The 19699-nt window shown below is 51.3% G+C and overlaps 1 protein-coding gene across 1 annotated transcript in view; it reads left to right on the top strand.

The window, feature by feature from the left end:
- The first annotated feature begins 4892 nt into the window (after positions 1-4892).
- RABEP2 (rabaptin, RAB GTPase binding effector protein 2) overlaps positions 4893-19699 on the top strand; it is a 21995-nt gene continuing 7188 nt past the window's right edge. Inside the window, exons 1-5 of the mRNA XM_030799261.1 lie at positions 4893-5535; positions 6026-6238; positions 10641-10798; positions 16481-16591; positions 16677-17027. Coding sequence (XP_030655121.1) covers positions 5475-5535; positions 6026-6238; positions 10641-10798; positions 16481-16591; positions 16677-17027 — 894 coding nt within the window. The 5' untranslated portion in view covers positions 4893-5474. The remainder of the gene's footprint in view (positions 5536-6025; positions 6239-10640; positions 10799-16480; positions 16592-16676; positions 17028-19699) is intronic.

Here is a 19699-nt window from a genome sequence, read left to right as displayed (position 1 = left end):
AGGCTGAGGCAGGAGAATCACTTGAACCCAGGAGGCGGAGGTTGCAGTGAGCCGAGATCACACCACTGCACTCCAGCCTGGGCAGCAGAGTGAGACTCTGTTTCAAAAAAAAAAAAAGAAAACAGTCCTATACAAATATTGTTTGTTTGTGAAGATTAAAAATGACAATATGTTCGGCACGATTAGCCCAGTGTCCAGCACATAGTAAGCCCTCAGTTAATGAGATACAGCATTAATTAATGGCTAAGAGCTCAAGTCATACTGCCTCAGTTCAAAACCAGGCAAAAGCCAGGCACAGTGGTACACGCCTATGGTCCCAGGTCCTTGGGAGGCCGAGGTAGAAGGATCGCTTGAGCCCAGGAGTTCAAGGCTGCAGTGCACCATGATTATGCCTGGGAATAGCCACTGTGCTCCAGCCCGGGCAACACAACAAGACCCTGTCTCTAAAAGAAAAATTGTTTTAAAAGAACCCAGGAGTTCTAACTCCTAAATCTGTTCTTATTCTGCCCCATGCCTCTCCTCTCTGTCTCTCTCTTTCTCTCTCTCTCTCTCACTCTCTATGTTCCTCTGTGTCTTTTATGTTCCTCTGTGTCTTTTTCACTGCCGCAGGGACTCAGAAAAAGAGTTCAGGGACCCAAGAGACCCACTTTCTCAGTGGCTGATTCCCAGGCCCATCTCACCAGGCTGTGACTTCCTGTTTGCTGTGGGCAAGCCCCAGGGGACCCTCCCTACAGGTGGCAGGGCCCCCACTTCCCTTTGGCCAGTTGAGGGGGCTGGGATGCGGAAGAGTGAGGCACTAGGGAATGAAGGGGGCGAGTAGCAGGACTCAATCTGCCTTTCATTCAACAAAATCTCTCTAATCCCCTCATTAGCTACCCAGCTGCCCAGACTAGCTTTCACTAGACCATGTCATTCCCCTGCTTAAAACACGTCAGTTACAGCCAGGCACAGAGGCTCACGCCTGTAATCCCAACACTTTAGGAGGCCGAGGCGAGAGGATCCTTTGAGGACAGGAATTTGAGACCAGCCTGTGCAACACAGTGAGACCCCATCTCTACAGAAATTTTTTAAAAAACAAAAAAAGTCAGTTGCTTTTTATCTACCTAAGATAAGAACTCCAACCCAAGGCCTAGTAGGCCGAGTGTTGCTGACCTACCTACATTTTCCACCTCGCACCTCCACCACTCTCCTCCTTGCCAAGTGCTTCCCTGCCTCAGGGCCCTTGCACTTGCAGCCCTTTTTCCTGGATCTTTGCTGGGGGCTCTGGTTCTTTGCTGGATTGGTTCTTTTCATCACTCAGGTCTCAGTTCAAATGGTACTTCTTCAAAGAGGCCTTCCCTGTGCCCCCGGTGTTTCAAAAATCTATACATTATTATTTAAAAAATATATCTCAGGTCAGGCGAGGTGACTCTCACCTCCCAGCACTTTGTGGGGCCAAGGCAGGCAGATTGCTTGTGCTCAGGAGTTGGAGACCAGCCTGGGCAATATGGCAAAACCCATCTCTACCAAAAATACAAAAAATTAGCTGGGTGTGGTGGCACATGCCTGTGGTCCCAGCTACTTGGGAGGCTGAGGCAGGAGGATCAGGGGGATGGAGGTTGCAGTGAGCCGAGATGGCACCATTGCACTCCAGCCTGGGCAACAAGAGCCTGTCTCTCTTTCTTTCTCTCTCTCTCTCTCTCTCTCTCTATATATATATATATACATATGTATTGGCTGGGTGCGGTGGCTCACGCCTATAATCCTAGCACTTTGGGAGGCCCAGGTGGGCAGATCACTTGAGTCCAGGAGTTCAAGACTAGCCTGGGCAAAATGGAGAAATCCGTCTTTACTAAAAATACAAAAAAAATGTATCTGGGCATGATGGTGCATACCTGTAGTCTCAGCTACTCAGGAGCCTGAGGTGGGAGGATCACTTGAGCCCAGGAGTTCAAGTCTAGCCTGGGCAACATGGTGAAACCCCCTCTCTACGAAAAAATACAAAAAAAGACTGGGCACAGTGGTTCATGCCTGTAATCTCAGCACTTTGGGAGGCTGAGGCGGGTGGATTACTTGAGGTCAGGAGAATGAGACCAGCCTGGCCAACATGGTGAAACCCAGTATCTACTAAAAATACAAAAAAATTAACTCATGCCTATAATCCCAGCTACTCGGGAGGCTGAGGCAGAAGAATTGCTTGAACTCAGGAGGCAGAGGTTGCAGTGAGCCGAGATTGCACCATCGCACTCCAGCCTGTAAGATAGAGTGAGACTCTGTCTCAAAAAAAAAAAAAAAAAAAAAAAAAAGAAGAGAAAAGAAAAAAGGAAAAAAAAGAAAACCTCCTCAAATTCTCTTTACTCACATGCTTTTTTGATCGCATGCCCCTATTTCATTCCCAGCACTTGCCCCAATCTCAAATTATGCATGTGTATTTGCTAGTCTTCTCATCTGCCTCCTGTACCAGAATGTTCTTTCTTTGAGAACAGAAATCTTTACCATCCCTAGATGTGCACAGGCATCTAGTAGACACTCAACAGGTATTTGCTGGATAAAGAAAAGAAAATAAGTTAGGGGCCAGGCAAGGTAGCTCATGTAATCCCAGCACTTTGAGAGGCTGAGGGGGGCGGATCATTTGAGGTCAGGAGTTCAAGGCCAGCCTGGCCAACATGGTGAAACCCCGTCTCTACTAAAAATACAAAAATTAGCTTGGTGTGGTGGCGCGTGCTTGTAATTCCAGCTACTTGGGAGGCTGAAGCAGGAGAATCGCTTGAACTTGAAAGGCGGAGGTTGCAGTGAGCGAAGATCACGCCATTGCACTCCAGCCTGGGAGACAAGAGCAAAACTCCATTTCAAAAAAAAAAAGGAAAAGAAGTTAGGAAAAAAACTCTCTCCCTTTTTTTGTAGAGGCGAGAAAACTCCTTTTATTCTCCTTTCTCACTATATTGCCCAGGCTAGTCTTGAACTCCTAGGCCCAGGCGATCCTCTTGCCTCAGCCTCCCGAAGTGCTGGGATTACAGGCGTGAGCCACCGCGCCTGGCCATGCCCAGCTAATTTTTCAATTTTTTGTAGAGATGAGGTCTCACTATATTGTCCAGGCTGGTCTCAAACTCCTGGGCTCAAATGATCCTCCTGCCATCGGCCTCCTAAAGTGCTAGCATTACAGGTGTAAGCCACCACACTCAGCCAGAGGTGGTTATTTTAGTTAGGGTGATCAGGGAAGGCCTCACTGAGGAGGTAACATTTGAGCCGAGACCTCGGCTCCAAGCTTGGTGGAAAACACTTGGTTTTATACTTGGTGAAAAAGTAAGTGCATGTTTAGTTTTGTTCAAAACTGCCATACTCTTTTTGCAGAGTGGCTATACCATTTCACATTCCCATCAACAAAATATGAGAAACCTAGTTTCTCCACATACTCACCAGCATTTGGTGTTAGCATTCTTATTTTAGCCATTCCAAGAAGTGCGCAGTATGCCGGGCGCGGTGGCTCACGCTTGTAATCCCAGCACTTTGGGAGGCCGAGGCAGGCGGATCATGAGGTCAGGAGATCGAGACCACAGTGAAACCCCGTCTGTACTAAAAATACAAAAAATTAGCCGGGCGTGGTGGTGGGCGCCTGTAGTCCCAGCTAATTTTTGTATTTTTAGTAGAGACGGGGTTTCACCGTGTTAGCCAGGATGGTCTCGATCTCCTGACCTCGTGATCCGCCCAGCTCGGCCTCCCAAAGTGCTGGGATTACAGGCTTGAGCCACCGCGCCCGGCTGTTTAACATCTTTTCATGCACATATTGCCACCTGTGACAGCAGTGAAATGTCCGTTCATATCCTTTGTCCATTTTCTTTATTTCAAGTTCTGGGGTACATGTGCAGGATGTGGAGGTTTGTTACACAGGTAAACGTCTGCCGTGGTAGTTTGCCGCACCCATCAACCCATCACCTAGGTATCAAGCCCAGGATGCATTAGCTACTCTTGCTAATGCTCTCCCTCCCACCTCCCAACCCCCACCCCACAGGCCCCCAAGTGTGTTGGTCCCCTCCCTGTGTCCATGTGTTCTCATTGTTCAGCTCCCACTTATAAGTGAGAACATGCATGTTTAACTTTCTGTTCCTGCATTAATTTGCTGAGGATAATAGCGTCTAGCTTCATCCACGTCCCTGCAAAGGACATGATCTCGTTCCTTTTTATGGCTGTATAGTATTCCATGGTGTATATGCACCACATTGTCTTTATCCAGTCTATCATTGATGGGCATTTGGGTTGAGTCCATGTCTTTGCTATTTTGAATAGTGCTTCGATGAACATACTCGTGCATGTATCTTTGTAATAGAATGATTTATATTCCTTTAGATATATACCCAGTAATAGGATTTCTGGGTCAAATGGTATTTCTGGTTCTAGGTCTTTGAGGAATCACCACACTGTCTACACAATGGTTGAACTAATTTACATTCCCACCAACAGTGTAAAAGCGTTCTACCTTTGGCCATTTTCAGACTGCATTATCTGTTTTACAAAAATCACTCCAGCTGCTTTACGGAGAATTGATTAAAGGGCCGAGTCGACACTGGAAGTTCAGGAGAGGTGATGGGAGCTGGGACGGAGAGTTAGCGCTAGAGATGGAGAAAAAGGGGCACATTCTGGAATAGTCAGCACATTGGAAGTAGAGTTTACGGGACTTGCAGGAGCAAACGTAGAATCAAGGACTTCCAGGTTCCTGGCATGTCCTTTACAGAGGGAAAAAAGGTTTGGGGGAAGGGGAACCAAGGCTCTGGACATAAATCTGAATTGCCTGTCACCGTCCGGGTGGAGGTCACAGATAAAGAGCCTTGATCTAGACACAGGCGGAGAGGAGAGGAGGGATTTGAGGGCGCTGGGAGGGGGAAAGGGAACCAGCAGGAAGCGGTGACTGGCTGAGTAACAAAATGGGGGTGGGGACGTGCAAGTTTCAGACTCCGACTAACTACGCGGGGACTCCGAGGCGCTTCGAAAAATGAAGCCGACCCGGCCCTGCCCCGAGGGACGCTCCAAGAGGGCGGAGGTGTAGGGAGGGCGCCGCCACAATTCGCTGTAACGCAAGCCAGGCCCGGGCGGAAGGGCGGCCGGAGCCGATCAAAGGCTGGCTCCGGGCAGGGGCAGCGAGGGAGCGAGGGGGAGCGCTCCGCAGGCCGGTGTCCCAGAGGAGGCATAATTGGAGCAGGACGTCCAAGATCACGGAGAGACGCTGAGCAAGACCTCTTAAGGATCCTCTTCGGGGCTTGAAAGGCAGGCGACCTCCCGAACCGCGCGACCCAGCCAAGAAGAGCCGGGGCGGGGCCGGTGCCGGGGGCCGACTCGGGAATCTTCGGCCGAGGCTCGGCAATCCCCCATCCTCCGTCCGGGGCCTCCAGCCCGGGGCCGATCCGGAAACAGCCGAGCGGATCCGGAAACAGCCGAGAGGACCCGGAAGCGGTGAGCTCCGTCACCAGGGAGTGCGGGAATCCGCCGTTTGCGCTGAGGCAATGGCAGCAGCTGCGCCGGTGGCCGCGGACGACGACGAGCGGCGGCGGCGGCCGGGGGCTGGTACGTGAGGGGGCGACCGTGCACGCGGGGGACGGTGAAGCTGGGGGCGGGGCCGAACCAGCCACCTGCGGATGGGGGGTGGAGAGGGGTGATGGAGGAAGGGGCGGGGCCGGGCCGGCGGGAAGGGGGGCGGGGCCTAGAGCCACCGGCAAAGGGGGGCGTGGCCCGGCCATTCAAGGGGTAGGGCCAGTGACAGGTGCGAGGTGGGACCCGGTGAGGAAGGGGCGCCGCCATTGGGAGGGCGGGGCCGGGTGGGACCGAAATGAGGATTGAGTGAAACTGGCCACCGGGAAGAGATGGAGTGTTGGCAGCACCCGACAGAGCGAGTGGGAAGGGGGCGGGGCAGGGGCGGGGCCAGGTGAGCCGGGCGGGCCCAGGTGAAGGAGGCCCCAGGTGAAGGCAACAGTACTAGGTTGCAGGACTTGCTAAGCCGGTAGGTGGCCTGGGTTGTTAAGAGATGGGAAGAGAGGCTGATCCCTGTCCCCCACAGCACTGGAGGACCCCCGGCCCCAGGAAGGGGCAAATGGTGAGGCCGAGTCAGGTGAGCTCAGCCGGCTTCGGGCTGAGCTGGCAGGCGCCCTGGCAGAAATGGAAACCATGAAGGCTGTGGCAGAGGTGAGCGAGAGCACGAAGGCCGAGGCTGTGGCTGCGGTGCAGCGGCAGTGCCAAGAGGAGGTGGCCTCGCTGCAGGCCATCCTGAAAGGTGAGACGGGGAACTCACCTAGACTCCCCCATCAGCCCCATACTGGGGAGTGCATGACGAGAAAGGGATTGGGGGCACAGATAAGCTATGGGATAGGTTAGCAGGGCTGCCTAGCACAGGGCATTCCTATGGCCCAGAGGAAGGGCCGCCCTTTTAAAATTTGCATAGAGGCCCTCCACGTGATAGCAGCAGCTCTGTCAGTTACAGCTAAGTTTAGCTCCCAGCTTCTATCTGTTACCTTGTCCCATGTCATTTCTTGTCCCTCACTGATGATTGATCAACCCTGAAGATGGGCGAGAAACTTCTCAGTTCCCCAAACCAACCTCATTTTAGTCTGGACTTCTGGGAAATAGAATCAGCCCTGGCCCAGTCTCTGTGAGTCTAATGCTCTGTTCTCTAGCCTTCCCCAGACACTCCCTCCCTCAACCCCACGCCATGCACCAGCTTCCCCACCTCCGCCCCACGTTCTCTGTACTTGCTCCTCTGGCCCCAGACGCCCCAGCTGCTCGTCCTGTTTTCTACTCTCCTTCCTCTAGCAGAAGCCAGAGACTCTGAAACAGATGTCAGAGCTGCCCCCGCTGCTCTGCCCCTGCTGCGGTGGGGCTCTCGTCAACTCTCTCCTGGACTTTTGTCCCACCCTTCTCACAGATCTCCCTCTATAGTCTGGCCTTGACATTGGCTTCCAGAGTAAACTTCCTAAAATTCCCTTCCCACCATGCGATTTCCCTTTCTAACAGCCACTGCTGGCTGGAGACTTCTCCGGGGCTGTATTTCCCACATTTGAGGATCCACATGCCTATGCAATGTAGACACATCCTTGTACAACGTACTCTGCTGTTTACTTAATATTTGTTCTTTAAATAGATCCACATTTTAAAAGTTTACATACATTTATTAAGGGAAACTTGTTATCTCTACTATATAAGAAAAGTCAGGTGTGTCCTAAATAATAATAGCTAGCTTTTTTTTTTTCTTGAGTCAATAAGAGTTTCACTCTGTAGCCCAAGCTGGAGTGTGTCACACCACGCTGGTGTGATCTCAGCTCACTGCAACCTCCACCTCCTGGGCTCAAGCAGATCCTCCTACCTCAGCCTCCCAAGTAGCCAGGACTACTGGTGCATGCCACCATGCCTGGCCAATTTTTTGTATTTTTTTTGTAGAAACGGGGTCTCACTATGTTACCCAGACAGGTCTTGAACTCCTGAGTTCAAATGATCTGCCTGCCTTGGCCTCCCAAAGTGTTGGGATTACAGGTGTGAGCCACTGCGCCTGGCCAGGTAGCATGTTTTGAGCACTCACTATGTGCCAGGCACTGAGCTAAATACTTTATGAGTAACTAATCTTCATAACTAACTCTGTGAGGCAGGAACTATTATCCGTCTCCATTTTACAGAGGAAGCTCTGAGGCCCGGAGAGGTTAAATAACTTGCCCAAGGTCATATGGCTGGAAAACAGCCAAAGATTTGAAACCTAGCAGCCTAACAGCTGAACCTTTTTTTGTTTTTTTGAGACAGAGTCTTGCTCTGTTACCCAGACTGGAGTGCAGTGGCGCAGTCTCAGCTCACTGCAACCTCCACCTCCCGGGTTCAAGCGATTCTCCTTCCTCAGCCTCCCAAGTAGCTGGGACTACAGGTGTGTGCCACCACACCTGGCTAATTTTTTGTATTTTTTTTTTTTTTTTTTTTGAGACAGAGTCTCTCTCTGTCGTCCAGGCTGGAGTGCAGTGGTGTGATCTTGGCTTACTGCAAGCTCCGCCTCCCAGGTTCACGCCATTCTCCTGCCTCAGCCTCCCAACCAGCTGGGACTACAGGCGCTCGCCACCATGCCTGGCTAATTTTTTTTTTTTTTTTTTTGGTAAAGACAGGGTTTCACCAGGTTAGCCACGATGGTCTCAATCTCCTGATCTCGTGATCTGCCTGCCTCGGCCTCCCAGAGTGCTGGGATTACAGGCGTGAGCCACCACGCCTGGCCTCATTTTTTGTATTTTTAGTAGAGATGGGATTTCACCATGTTAGCCAGGATGGTCTTATCTCCTGACCTTGTGATCCACCCTCCTCGGCCTCCCAAAGTGCTGGAATTACAGGCTTGAGCCACCACACCCGGCCCAGCTGAACCTTTACTTCTACTGTTAGTGCACAATAATAGGTCAGTATCTATACAAACAAAAAATGACCACATTGTACCAAAAATCAAACAAGTCCATGTTACTTAGGTGGGAGGATCAGTTGAGGTCAGGAGTTTGAGACCAGCCTGGGTACCAAAATGGGACCCTTAGCTGGGTATGGTGGCAAGTGCCTGTGGTCCCTGCTACTTGGGAGAGTGAGGTGGGAGGTTCACTTGAGCCCAAGAGTTTAAGGCTGCAGTGAACTATGCTCTCTCTTTTTTTTTTTTTTTTTTTTTTTTTTTGAGACAGAGTCCCGCTCAGTCACCCAGGCTGAAGTGCAGTGGCACAATCTCCGTTCACTGCAACCTCCGCCTCCTGGGTTCAAACAATTCTCCTGCCTCAGCCTCCCAAGTAGCTGGGATTACAAGTGCCCACCACCACGCCTGGTTAAATTTTGTGTTTTTAGTAGAGATGGGGTTTCACCATGTTGGCCAGGCTAGTGTCGAACTCCTGACCTCAGGTGGTGATCTGCCCACCTCGGCCTCCCAAAGTGCTGGGATTACAGGTATGAGCCATGGCGCCCGGCCCTGACTCCCTAAAAAAAAAAAAAAAAAAAAAAAAAGTCTATGTTCTATCCATCATCACCTCCATCTTCTGCTGACCTGTAGGATAAGTTCCAAACCTCTTGGCATCACATTCAAGGCCCTGGGAGCCACCCACTGCCTCCTTTCCAGTGTCTCTCCTTGGGCGCCTTTGCTGTTCCAATCCCTCCAACACATCCCACCATGCCACAGCCACGCCAGCTGCTCTTCCGCTGCTCACACTGGTCCTGTTAACTCATGCATCTTTCCCTCCTTCACTGTCTACCACTGTCCTCTCCTGCCTGGCCAGGCAGGCAGAGTGAGGGCTCCTTCCTCTGGGATCTCCAAGCCCAGGAAGGGTCCTCTCCTATACCTTTTCCCATACTGCATCCTAACTATTGCCACAGCCGCCCTCTTCATTGGACTGTGAGCTCCTGGTGGCAGGCTTTGTGTTTGATTAATTTCTGTATTTCCAGAGCCCAGCTCAGAGTCTGATCCAGCATAAATATTTATTACTATGATTAAGGGCTGGGTGTGGTGGCTCATGCCTGTAATCCCAGCACTTTGGGAGGCTGAGATGGGAGGATTGCTTGAGCTCAGGAGTTCAAGACCAGCCTGGGCAACATGGTGAGACCCCGTCTCTACAAAAAATACAAAAATTAGCCAGGCATGCTAGTGTGTGCCTGTAGTCCCAACTACCCAGGACACTGAGGTGGGAGGATTGCTTGAGCCCAAGAGGCTTAGGTTGCAGTGAGCCATGATTGCGACACTGCACTTCAGCCTGGGCAACAGAGTGAGACCCTTTCTCAAAAATTAAAAAAACAGGGGCCTGTGGTGGGGTGGCGGGAGAGGGGAGGGATAGCATTAGGAGATATACCTAATGTAAATGAAGAGTTAATGGGTGCAGCACACCAACATGGCACATGTATGCATATGTAACAAACCTGCACGTTGTGCACATGTACCCTAGAACTTAAAGTATAAAAAAAAAAAAAAAAGGGCTGGGAGCAGTGGCTCACGCCTATAATCCCAGCACTTTGGGAGGCCGAGGCGGGCGGATCACTTGAGGTCAGGAGTTCAAGACCTGCTCGGCCAACATGGCAAAACCCCGTCTGTACTAAAAATAGAAAAATTAGCCAGGCATGGTGGTGGGTGCCTGTAATCCCAGCTACACAGGAGGCTGAGGCACGAGAATCACTTGAACCCAGGAGGCAGAGGTTGCAGTGAGCCAAGATTGCGCCACTGCACTCCAGCCTGGGTGACAGAGTGAGACTCTGTCTCAAAATAATAATAATAACAATAATAACCAAAAAAACCTCTTACTGTTCTTAAATATTGACTGTTCCTGGTATAAATAGGAACAGTGTCACATCTTCTGTGTGCCTGAGAAAGGGCTGGACACCTTGCCTGTGTCATCTCATCTATTTTTATTTTTTATTTTATTTTATTTTTTTGTACACTATTTATCTTAGATATGTCATCTCATTTAATCTGTGGCCACCAGAAAGATGATCAGTAGTTCCCCCATTTTGCACCTAAGGACACTGATGCACAGAGAGGCTGAGTGATTGCCCAGGTCAATTTCTGCAAAGCCTGCCATGGTAACTGCTATGGTAGATTGTCTCACAGAAAGAGTCATCAAGAGTGCCCTGCTCGCCCACAGACAGGGCCAGCTCATTGACTCTCCCTCTCTCTCACCCTCCCTCTCCCCCACCAGACTCCATCGGCAGCTATGAAGCCCAGATCGCTGCCCTGAAGCAGGAGCGACAGCAGCAGCAGCAGGACTGTGAGGAGAAGGAGCGGGAACTGGGCCGCCTGAAACAGCTGCTGTCCCGGGCCCACCCCCTGGACTCCCTGGAGAAGCAGATGGAAAAGGTTGGGGTTGGGTTGTTTTCCCCTGCTGCCCTGGGATTTGGAAGGATGTTGAGGATTGTGGATGTCCCATTCCCCGGTCATGGGGTGTGGGACACCCAGCAGTGATTCTAGGAATAGCACAGAGTTACCAGGTGTTGTTGAGAGCTTGGCTCTGTGCGCCATAGGATCCTGGCTTGCCCCTTATTAGTGGGTGACCAAGTTCACTTAGCTCCAAAATTAAGTTATGTAGAGGAAGGGAACTTACACTTAAGGGTAACAAAAAAAATTCTTACTGTTATTAAATATTGACTGTTCCTGGTATACATTACCTCTTGGTAATATATTGTTACCTCTTGGCTTGGTGCAGTGGCTGACGCCTGTAATCCCAACACTTTGGGAGGCCAAGGCAGGTGGAGTACTTGAGGTCAGGAGTTCAAGACCAGCCTGGCCAACATGGTGAAACCGTGTCTCTACTCAAAACACAAAAATTGGCCTGCGGCGCACACCTGTAATCCCAGCTACTCAGGAGGTTGAGGCAGGAGGATCACTTGAACCCAGGAGGCAGAGGCTGCTGTGAGCTAAGATCGTGCCACTGCACTCCAACTTGGGCAACAGAGCGAGACTTTGTCTTAAAAAAAGGATGCCTCTGATGCTTTGGGCACTGTGCTTAGTGCTTGACAGAGTCAGCCTCCCCAGTCCATTTCCTATAAGGGAGGTCTATTAGATCCATTTATCGGATGAGTACGATAAGGCTCAGGGAAATTCAGTACTTCCCCTGTTTACACACATAAAAGGGAGTGGAGTTGAGATTTTAAAATCTAAGCAGAGGCCTGACTCATGCTTATAATCCCAGCACTTTGGGAAGCCAAGGCAGGAGGATCGCTTGAGGCCAGGAGCTTGAAACTGCAGTGATCTCACTACTGCATTCTAGCCTGGGCACCATAGCAAGATCCCATCTCTAAAAAAATTTTTTGTTAAATTAGCTGAGCATGGTGGTGCACACCTGTAGTCCCAGCTACTCAAGAGGCTGACATGGGAGGATCACTTGAGCCAGAAGTCAAGCCTGCAGCGAGCTATGATCGCATCACTGCACTCCAGCTTGGGTGACAGAGTAAGACCCTGTCTCTTAAAAAAAAAGGTCTAGGCAGGCTGGTTTTATTTATTTATTTATTTATTTATTTATTTATTTATTATTGAGACAGAGTCTTGCTCTGTCACCCAGGCTGGAGTACAGTGGCACAATCTCAACTCACTGCTACCTCTGCCTCCTGGGTTCAAGTGATTCTCCTGCCTCAGCCTCCCGAGTAGCTGGAATTACAGGCACATGCCACCATGCCCAGCTAATTTTTTTGTATTTTTAGTAGCGACGGGGTTTCGCCGTGTTGGCCAGGCTGTCTTGAACTCCTGACCTCCAGTGATTGGCCCGCCTCCACCTCCCAAAATGCTGGGATTGCAGGCGTGAACCACCGCGCCTGGCCCAGGCTGGTTCGAAAGTGTTCTTAATCTCTATGATATGTCACCTCCTTTATTATTGCTGTTATTAACAATTATAGGGGCCTGGCACGGTGGCTCATGCTTGTGAGCACTTTGGGAGGCCGAGGCTGGCAGATCACGAGGTCAGGAGATCGAGACCACGGTGAAACCCCGTCTCTACTAAAAATACAAAAAATTAGCTGAGCGTGGTGGCAGGCGCCTGTAGTCCCAGCTGCTCGGAGAGGCTGAGGCAGGAGAATGGCGTGAACCTGGGAGGTGGAACTTGCAGTGAGCCGAGATTGCGCCACTGCACTCCAGCCTGGGCAACAGAGCAAGACTCCGTCTCAAAAAAATAAAAAATAAAAAACAATTATAGGAAGCATATATTTATTATCAAACGCTTCATCTTTCAAAGCAAATTTGCATTGTTACTTCATTTGATCCTACAGCAGACCTGTGAGATAGATACTTCAATTAATATTCTTATTTCATGCATAAGGAAACTGAGGCTTAGGGATGGTGTCAATTACCTAGTTAGAAAGACAAAGATGAAGACAGGAGCCCATGAAACAAAGACCTTCAAGCCACATCTTCCCAGCATCCGGGCTGCCCCATGCATCCGGAGTGTTCCCCAGGGAGCACCTCCGCAGGTTGGTAAAGGAGAGGGCCCCGCTCAATGAAAGCTGCCCAACACAGTGAAGGGAGCATCAGGGCTGGGCGTGGTGGCCCACGCCTGTAATCCTAGCCCCTTGGGAGGTTGAGGTGGGCAGATCACTTGAGGTCAGGAGTTTCAGACCAGCCTGGCCAACATGGGGAAACCCCGTCTCTACTAAAAAAGTACAGAAATTAGCCAGGCATGGTGGTGGGCACCTGTAATCCCAGCTACTCGGGAGACTGAGGCAGGAAAATCTCTTGAACCCAGGAGGCGGAGGTTGCAGTGAGCCGAGATCATACCACTGCACTCCAGCCTGGGCAACAGAGCAAGATTCTGTCTCAAAAAAGAAAAAGAGATTTGGAGGATTAAACAGTTTGCTTGAGAAGATTGCAAGTGATTCAAGAAGTGGAAAGGGCATAAACTAGAAGTAGGGAGTGATGTGGACAGGGATGACTGGCAGATTTCTGCCTTGAACAACTTGTGGCCAGCAGGGACGTTTTCACTGACCGAGTGCTTGTGGCAGGAAGAACAGCGTCCCTGAGTGGTTTGTTTTTGGTGTCTACGGTTAGCCTGTGGGACATACAAGTGGAGATATGTAGAGGCTGTTGGCTGCTCAACATCAGCAGGATCCTAAGCTTGAAAAGAGGTCGGAAAATATGGTCAGCTCTGGTGGTGATGGGAGTGTGGGAAAACAAATCGATTAGGATGAGATTTAGCTGCATGTGATTGAAAACCCAAATTAACAGTGGCTTAAATGCGACATAATTTTTTTATTTTTTTATTTTTTTTGAGACAGAGTCTTGCTCTGTCCCCAGGCTGGAGTGCAGTGGCACCATCTGGGCTCATTGCAACCTCCACACCCGGGTCCTGGTTCAAGCAATTCTCCTGCCTCGGCCTCCCACGTAGCTGGGATTACAGGCATGCACCACCACATCCAGCTAATTTTTGTATTTTTAGTAGAGACGGAGTTTCACCATGTTGGCCAGGCTGGTCTTGAACTCCTGACCTTGTGATTGGCCCGCCTTGGCCTCCCAAAGTGCTGAGATTACAGGCGTGAGCTACCGCACTTGGCCAGAAATTTTTTTTTTTTTTTTGGAGACAGAGTCTCACTCTGTCGCCCAGGCTGGAGTGCAGTGATGCGATCTTGGCTCACTGCAACCTCCACTTCCCGGATTCAAGTGATTCTCGTGCCTCAGCCTCCCTGAGTAGCTGGGATTACAGGTGCCCACTGCCACGTCTGGCTAATTTTGTATTTTTAGTACACACAGGGTTTTGCTGTGTTGGCCGGGCTGATTTCGAACTCCTGACCTCAGGTGATCTGCCCGCCTTGGCCTCCCAAAGTGCTGGGATTACAGGCGTGAGCCACTGCACCCGTCCCAGAAATTTGTTTTTTTCAAGTCCAGAGGTAGACATTTCAGGACTGGTATAGCAGCTCGACAAGTTGTCAAGCAGGCTCCTCCTATATTGCTGTTTTGCCATAGGTAGCACATTGCCTCATGGTCCAAGATGACTGCTTGAGTGCCAGCCATCATGTCCACATTCCAGCCAGCAAAAAGGAGGAGAAGGAGGAATAAAGAAAGGCACACCCTCTTCCTTTGAAGAGTTGTCCTAGGCCAGGCACGGTGGCTCACACCTGTAATCCTAGCACTTTGGGGGGCCGAGGCAAGCAGATCATTTGAGGCCAAGGTGGGTGGTCTCAGGAGTTCGAGACCAGCCTGGCTAACATGGTTAAACCCTCTTCTACTAAAAATACAAAAAAATTAGCTGGGCGTGGTGGCGTGCATCTGTAATTCTAGCTACTTGGGAGGCTGAGGCAGGAGAATCGCTTGAACCTGGGAGGTGGAGGTAGCAGTGAGCAGAGATAGTGCCATTGCACTCCAGCTTGGGCAACAAGAATGAAACTTCTTATTAAAAGAAAAAAAAGTTGTCCTGGGCCAGGCATGGTGGCTCACACCTGTAATCCCAGCACTTTGGGAGGCCGAGGTGGGTGGTCTCAGGAGTTCAAGACCAGCCTGGCCAAAATGGTGAAACCCTGTCTCTACTAAAAATACAAAAATTAGCCAGGTGTGGTGGCGACTGCCTGTAATCCCAGCTACTCATGAGGCTGAGGCAGGAGAATCGCTTGAACCCGGGAGGCGGAGGTTGCAGTGAGCCGAGATCATGCCACTCCACTCTAGTCTGGGCAACAGAGTGAGACTCCATCTCAAAAAAATGTAATAATAATACAAATAAAATAAAGAGTTGTCCTGGAAGGTCCCCTTGGCTTATCTGTTTCCATCTCAGTAGCTGGAACTTAGCCAGATGATCTGTTTAGTTGCAAGGAAGCTGAGAAATATGGATGGTATTTTAGGATTTAGGCCACATGCTCATCTAACAATGTGAAGTGCACGGTCATTGGTGTAATCCCAACCCAGATGCTGGGAATTACACTTGTAATGCCAGCACCTTGGGAGGATGAGGTGGGAGGATCACTTGAGGCCAGGAGTTCAAAACCAGTCTGAGCAACATAGCAAGATCCTGTCTCCACAAAAAATACAAAAATTAGCTCATTGGTGCACATGCCTGTAGTTCCAGCTAATCAGGAGGCTGAGGCAGGAGGGTGGCTCGCGTCCTGGAGATGAAGGCTACGGTGAGACGCAATTGCACCACTGCACTCCAGCCTGGGCAACGGAACGAGACCTCATCTCTTAGAAAAAAAAAAAAAAAAGCCGGGCACGGTGGCCCAAGCCTGTAATCCCAGCACTTTGGGAGGCCGAGGCAGGCAGATCATAAGGTCAGGAGTTCGAGACCAGCCTGGGCAACATGGTGAAACCCCATCTCTACTAAAAATACAAAAATTAGCTGGGCATGGTGCTGCATGCCTGTAATCCCAGCTACTGGGGAGGCTGAGGCAGGAGAATGGCTTGAACCCAGGAGGCGGAGGTAGCAGTGAGCCAAGATCGTGCCACTGCACTCCAGCCTGGGTGATAGAGCAAGACTCCATCTCAAAAAAAAAAAAAGGTGGCCGGGCGCGGTGGCTCACGCTTGTAATCCCAGCACTTTGGGAGGCCAAGTCGGGTGGATCACGAGGTCAGCAGATCGAGACCACGGTGAAACCCCGTCTCTACTAAAAATACAAAAAATTAGCCGGGCGTGGTGGCGGGCGCCTGTAGTCCCAGCTACTCGGAGAGGCTGAGGCAGGAGAATGGCGTGAACCCGGGAGGCGGAGCTTGCAGTGAGCCGAGATAGCGCCACTGCACTCCAGCCTGGGCGACAGAGCGAGACTCTATCTCAAAAAAAAAAAAAAAAAGGTAAAGTTCTATGATGAAATAAAAACATGGATGTTGGAGAAGGAAGATACGGTGAGTGACGGGGCCACAGGACGAAGTCGTGACCTTCGTCCTTGCCCTTATGTCCTGGGGCAAGTCGTGGAAGCTTCTAGAGCCTCTGTGTTCTTATCTCTGGAATGAGGGTGGACAGCACCTTCTTGGGAGGATTAGGAGAGCTGATGTGCTTGGAGAGGAAGCTCTGAACAGACCCAGGGCTTCAGCACTCGGGAGGGGGGAACTATTGCTGCCAAACCCCGCTCCCTCCAGGCCCACGAGGACTCGGAGAAGTTGCGGGAGATCGTATTGCCCATGGAGAAGGAGATCGAGGAGCTGAAGGCGAAGCTGCTGAGGGCCGAGGAGCTGATTCAGGAGATCCAGGTGAGGGCGCGGCCGGGGGACGCTGGGGAAGGAGGGGTGCCAGAGGACCCTGGCCCCCCAGCCTCTTCCCTGCCCCCTTCCCTAGAGACGTCCCCGGCATGCCCCTTCCCTGCACGGCTCCACGGAGTTGCTGCCCCTGTCCCGGGACCCATCGCCCCCGCTGGAGCCTCTGGAGGAGCTGAGCGGAGATGGGGGTCCAGCAGCTGAGGCCTTCGCTCACAACTGTGATGACAGCGCCTCCATCTCCTCCTTCTCCCTTGGCGGTGGGGTCGGCAGCAGCTCCTCCCTGCCCCGCAGCCGCCAGGGCCTGAGCCCTGAACAGGAAGAGACGGCCTCGCTGGTGTCTACGGGTACCCTGGTTCCCGAGGGCATCTACCTGCCCCCTCCTGGCTACCAGCTCGTCCCAGACACTCAGTGGGAGCAGCTGCAGACGGAGGTGAGTTTTGTGGGCAGGGTGGCAGGGTGTACCATCCCCCTCTCCGCTGGATGCTTCCCCCGCACCACCTGTGTTCAGACCCAGAGCTAGAGCCGGAGCTTCCACAGGGAGAAGAGAGGCCCCCCTCGTAGTGAAGGCAGGCAGATGTCAACATGCATAGGGGCCAGGTGCGGTGGCTCACACCGCAGTTCAAGGCCAGTCTGGGCAACATAGTGAGACCCTGTCTCTTTACAAAAGTTAAAAAAAAAAAAAAAAGCCAAGTATACACCTGTAGTCCCAGCTACTCGGGAGGCTGAGGCAGGAGGATCTCTTGAGCCTGGGAGATCGAGGCTGCAGTGAACCGAGATCCGAGATCGTGCCACCCACTCCAGCCTGGGTCACAGACTGAGAACCTGTCAAAAAAAAAAAAAAAAAAAAAAGACTGGGTGCGGTGGCTCATGCGTGTAATCCCAGCACTTTGGGAGGCCGAGGCGGGTGGATCACCTGAGGTCAGGAGTTTGAGACCAGCCTGGACAACATGGTAAAACCCCATCTGTACTAAAAATACAAAAATTAGCTGGGTGTGGTGGTACATGCCCGTAATCCCAGCTACTTGGGAGGCTGAGGCAGGAGAATCACTTGAACCGGGGAGGCGGAGGTTGCAGTGAGCCTAGATCGCACCATTGCACTCCATCCTGGGCAACAAGAGTGAAACTCTGTCTCAAAATAATAATAATAATAATAATGTGATACAAAAAATGAATTGTACATTTAACATGGGTAAATTATATGGTAAAAAAATTATAACTCAATAAAGATGCTTTAAAAAAAAATGCACATGGATGCATGGGGAAGACATTGTCACCAGGGAGATGCCCAGAGGAAAAAAAAAACTGAACGGGGTTATGGGATAGAGACTGGCAGTGAGGGAGACTGACCCGGGTTCAGGCTGGAGCTGAGACCCAGATGGTGGGAGGAGGTGCTCTTAAAGACCGGGGCAGGCCGGGCGTGGTGGCTCACTCCTGTAATCCCAGCACTTTGGGAGGCCGAGGCGGGCAGATCACCTGAGGTTGAGAGTTCAAGACCAGCCTGACCAACATGGAGACAAGCGTGGTGGCACATGCCTGTAATCCCAGCTACTTGGGAGGCTGAGGCAGGAGAATCGCTTGAACCCAGGAGGCAGAAGTTGTGGTAAGCTGAGATCGCGCCATTGCACTCCAGCCTGGGTAACAAGAGAAGCAGAGAGAAACTCTGTCTCAAAAAAAAAAAAAAAGAAAAAAAGACCGGGGCACAAGAAACTGTGAGTTCAAAGGCCCTGAGGATGGAGAGACCACAGTGTGACTGAGGAACAGGAAGGCCACCAGGGAGGAGAGAAGAGGAGACCAGAAAGAAAGGCAGGGCCACATGAGTCCGGCCTGGGGGGGCCTGTTGTACACTGTGCATCTTAGGAGAAGTGGGAAGCACCTGCAGGGTTAAGCAAGGGAGAAGCCTCCCGGCTCCAGGCTTTCAAAAGCTCACTTGGGGCCAGGTGCAGTGACTCACGCGTGTAATCTCAGCACTTTGGGACACTGAGGCGGGCAGAATGCTGGAGCCCAGGAGTTTGAGACCAGCCGGGGCAACATGATGAAACCCTGTCCTACAAAAAAATACAAAAAAGTAGCTGGGCACAGTGGCACATGCCTATGATCCAGGCTACTTCAGGAGGCTGAGATGAGAGGATTGCTTGAGTCCAGGAGGTCGAGGCTGCTGTGAGCCGAGATCGTGCGCCACTGCACTCCAGCCTGGGTCACAGAGTAAGACCCCATCTCAAAAAAAAAAAAAAAAACGAAAGAAGGAAAGCTTACTTGGGCCTGTGTTGGGGTAGGGGCCCACAGGAGAAGCTGAGAGGCTGGGACTGTGGTGTACAGGAAGGTGGTACCTTGGACCAGGGGATGGCCGCAGAGACGGGAAGAAATGGGTGGATGTGGAATCCACTTTATTTTTTGAGATGGAGTCTTGCCCTGTCATCCAGGCTGGAGTGCAGTGGTGTGATCTCGGCTCACTGCTAGCTCTGCCTCCCGGGTTCACGCCATACTCCTGCCTCAGCCTCCTGAGTAGCTGGGACTACAGGTGCCCGCCACCATGCCTGGCTAATTTTTTGTGTTTATAGTAGAGACAGGGTTTCACCGTGTTAGCCAGGATGGTCTCCATCTCCTGACCTCGTGATCCGCCTGCCTCGGCCTCCCAAAGTGCTGGGATTACAGGCGCAAGCCACCATGCCTGGCCCGAATCCACTTTTTTTAAGATGGAGTCCTGTCCTGTCACCCAGGCTGGAGTGCAGTGGCCTGATATTGGCTCACTGCAACCTCTGTCTTTCAGGTTCAAGCGATTCTCCTGCCTCAGCCTCCCCAGTAGCTGGGATTACAGGGTCCCGCCACCACGCCCAACTACTTTTTTTGTATTTTTAGTAGAGACAAGGTTTCACCATATTGGTCAGGCTGGTCTTGAACTCCTGACCTCAGGTGATCCGCCCACCTCAGCCTCCCAAAGTGGTGGGATTATAGGCATGAACCACCATGCCCAGCCCTGTTTGTTTTTTGTTGTTTTTTTTTTGTTTTTGGTTTTGGTTTTTTTTTGAGACGGAGTCTCACTCTGTCACCCAGGCTGGAGTGCAGTGGCGCGACCTCGGCTCGCTGCAACCTCTGCTTCCTGGG

The sequence above is a fragment of the Nomascus leucogenys genome, chromosome 2 (genome assembly GCF_006542625.1).
Source record: "Nomascus leucogenys isolate Asia chromosome 2, Asia_NLE_v1, whole genome shotgun sequence".
NCBI classification, from domain to species: Eukaryota; Metazoa; Chordata; class Mammalia; order Primates; family Hylobatidae; genus Nomascus; species Nomascus leucogenys.
The sequence above is the reverse complement of the archived record's forward strand: the minus strand, read 5'-3'. Positions and strand labels throughout refer to the sequence as shown.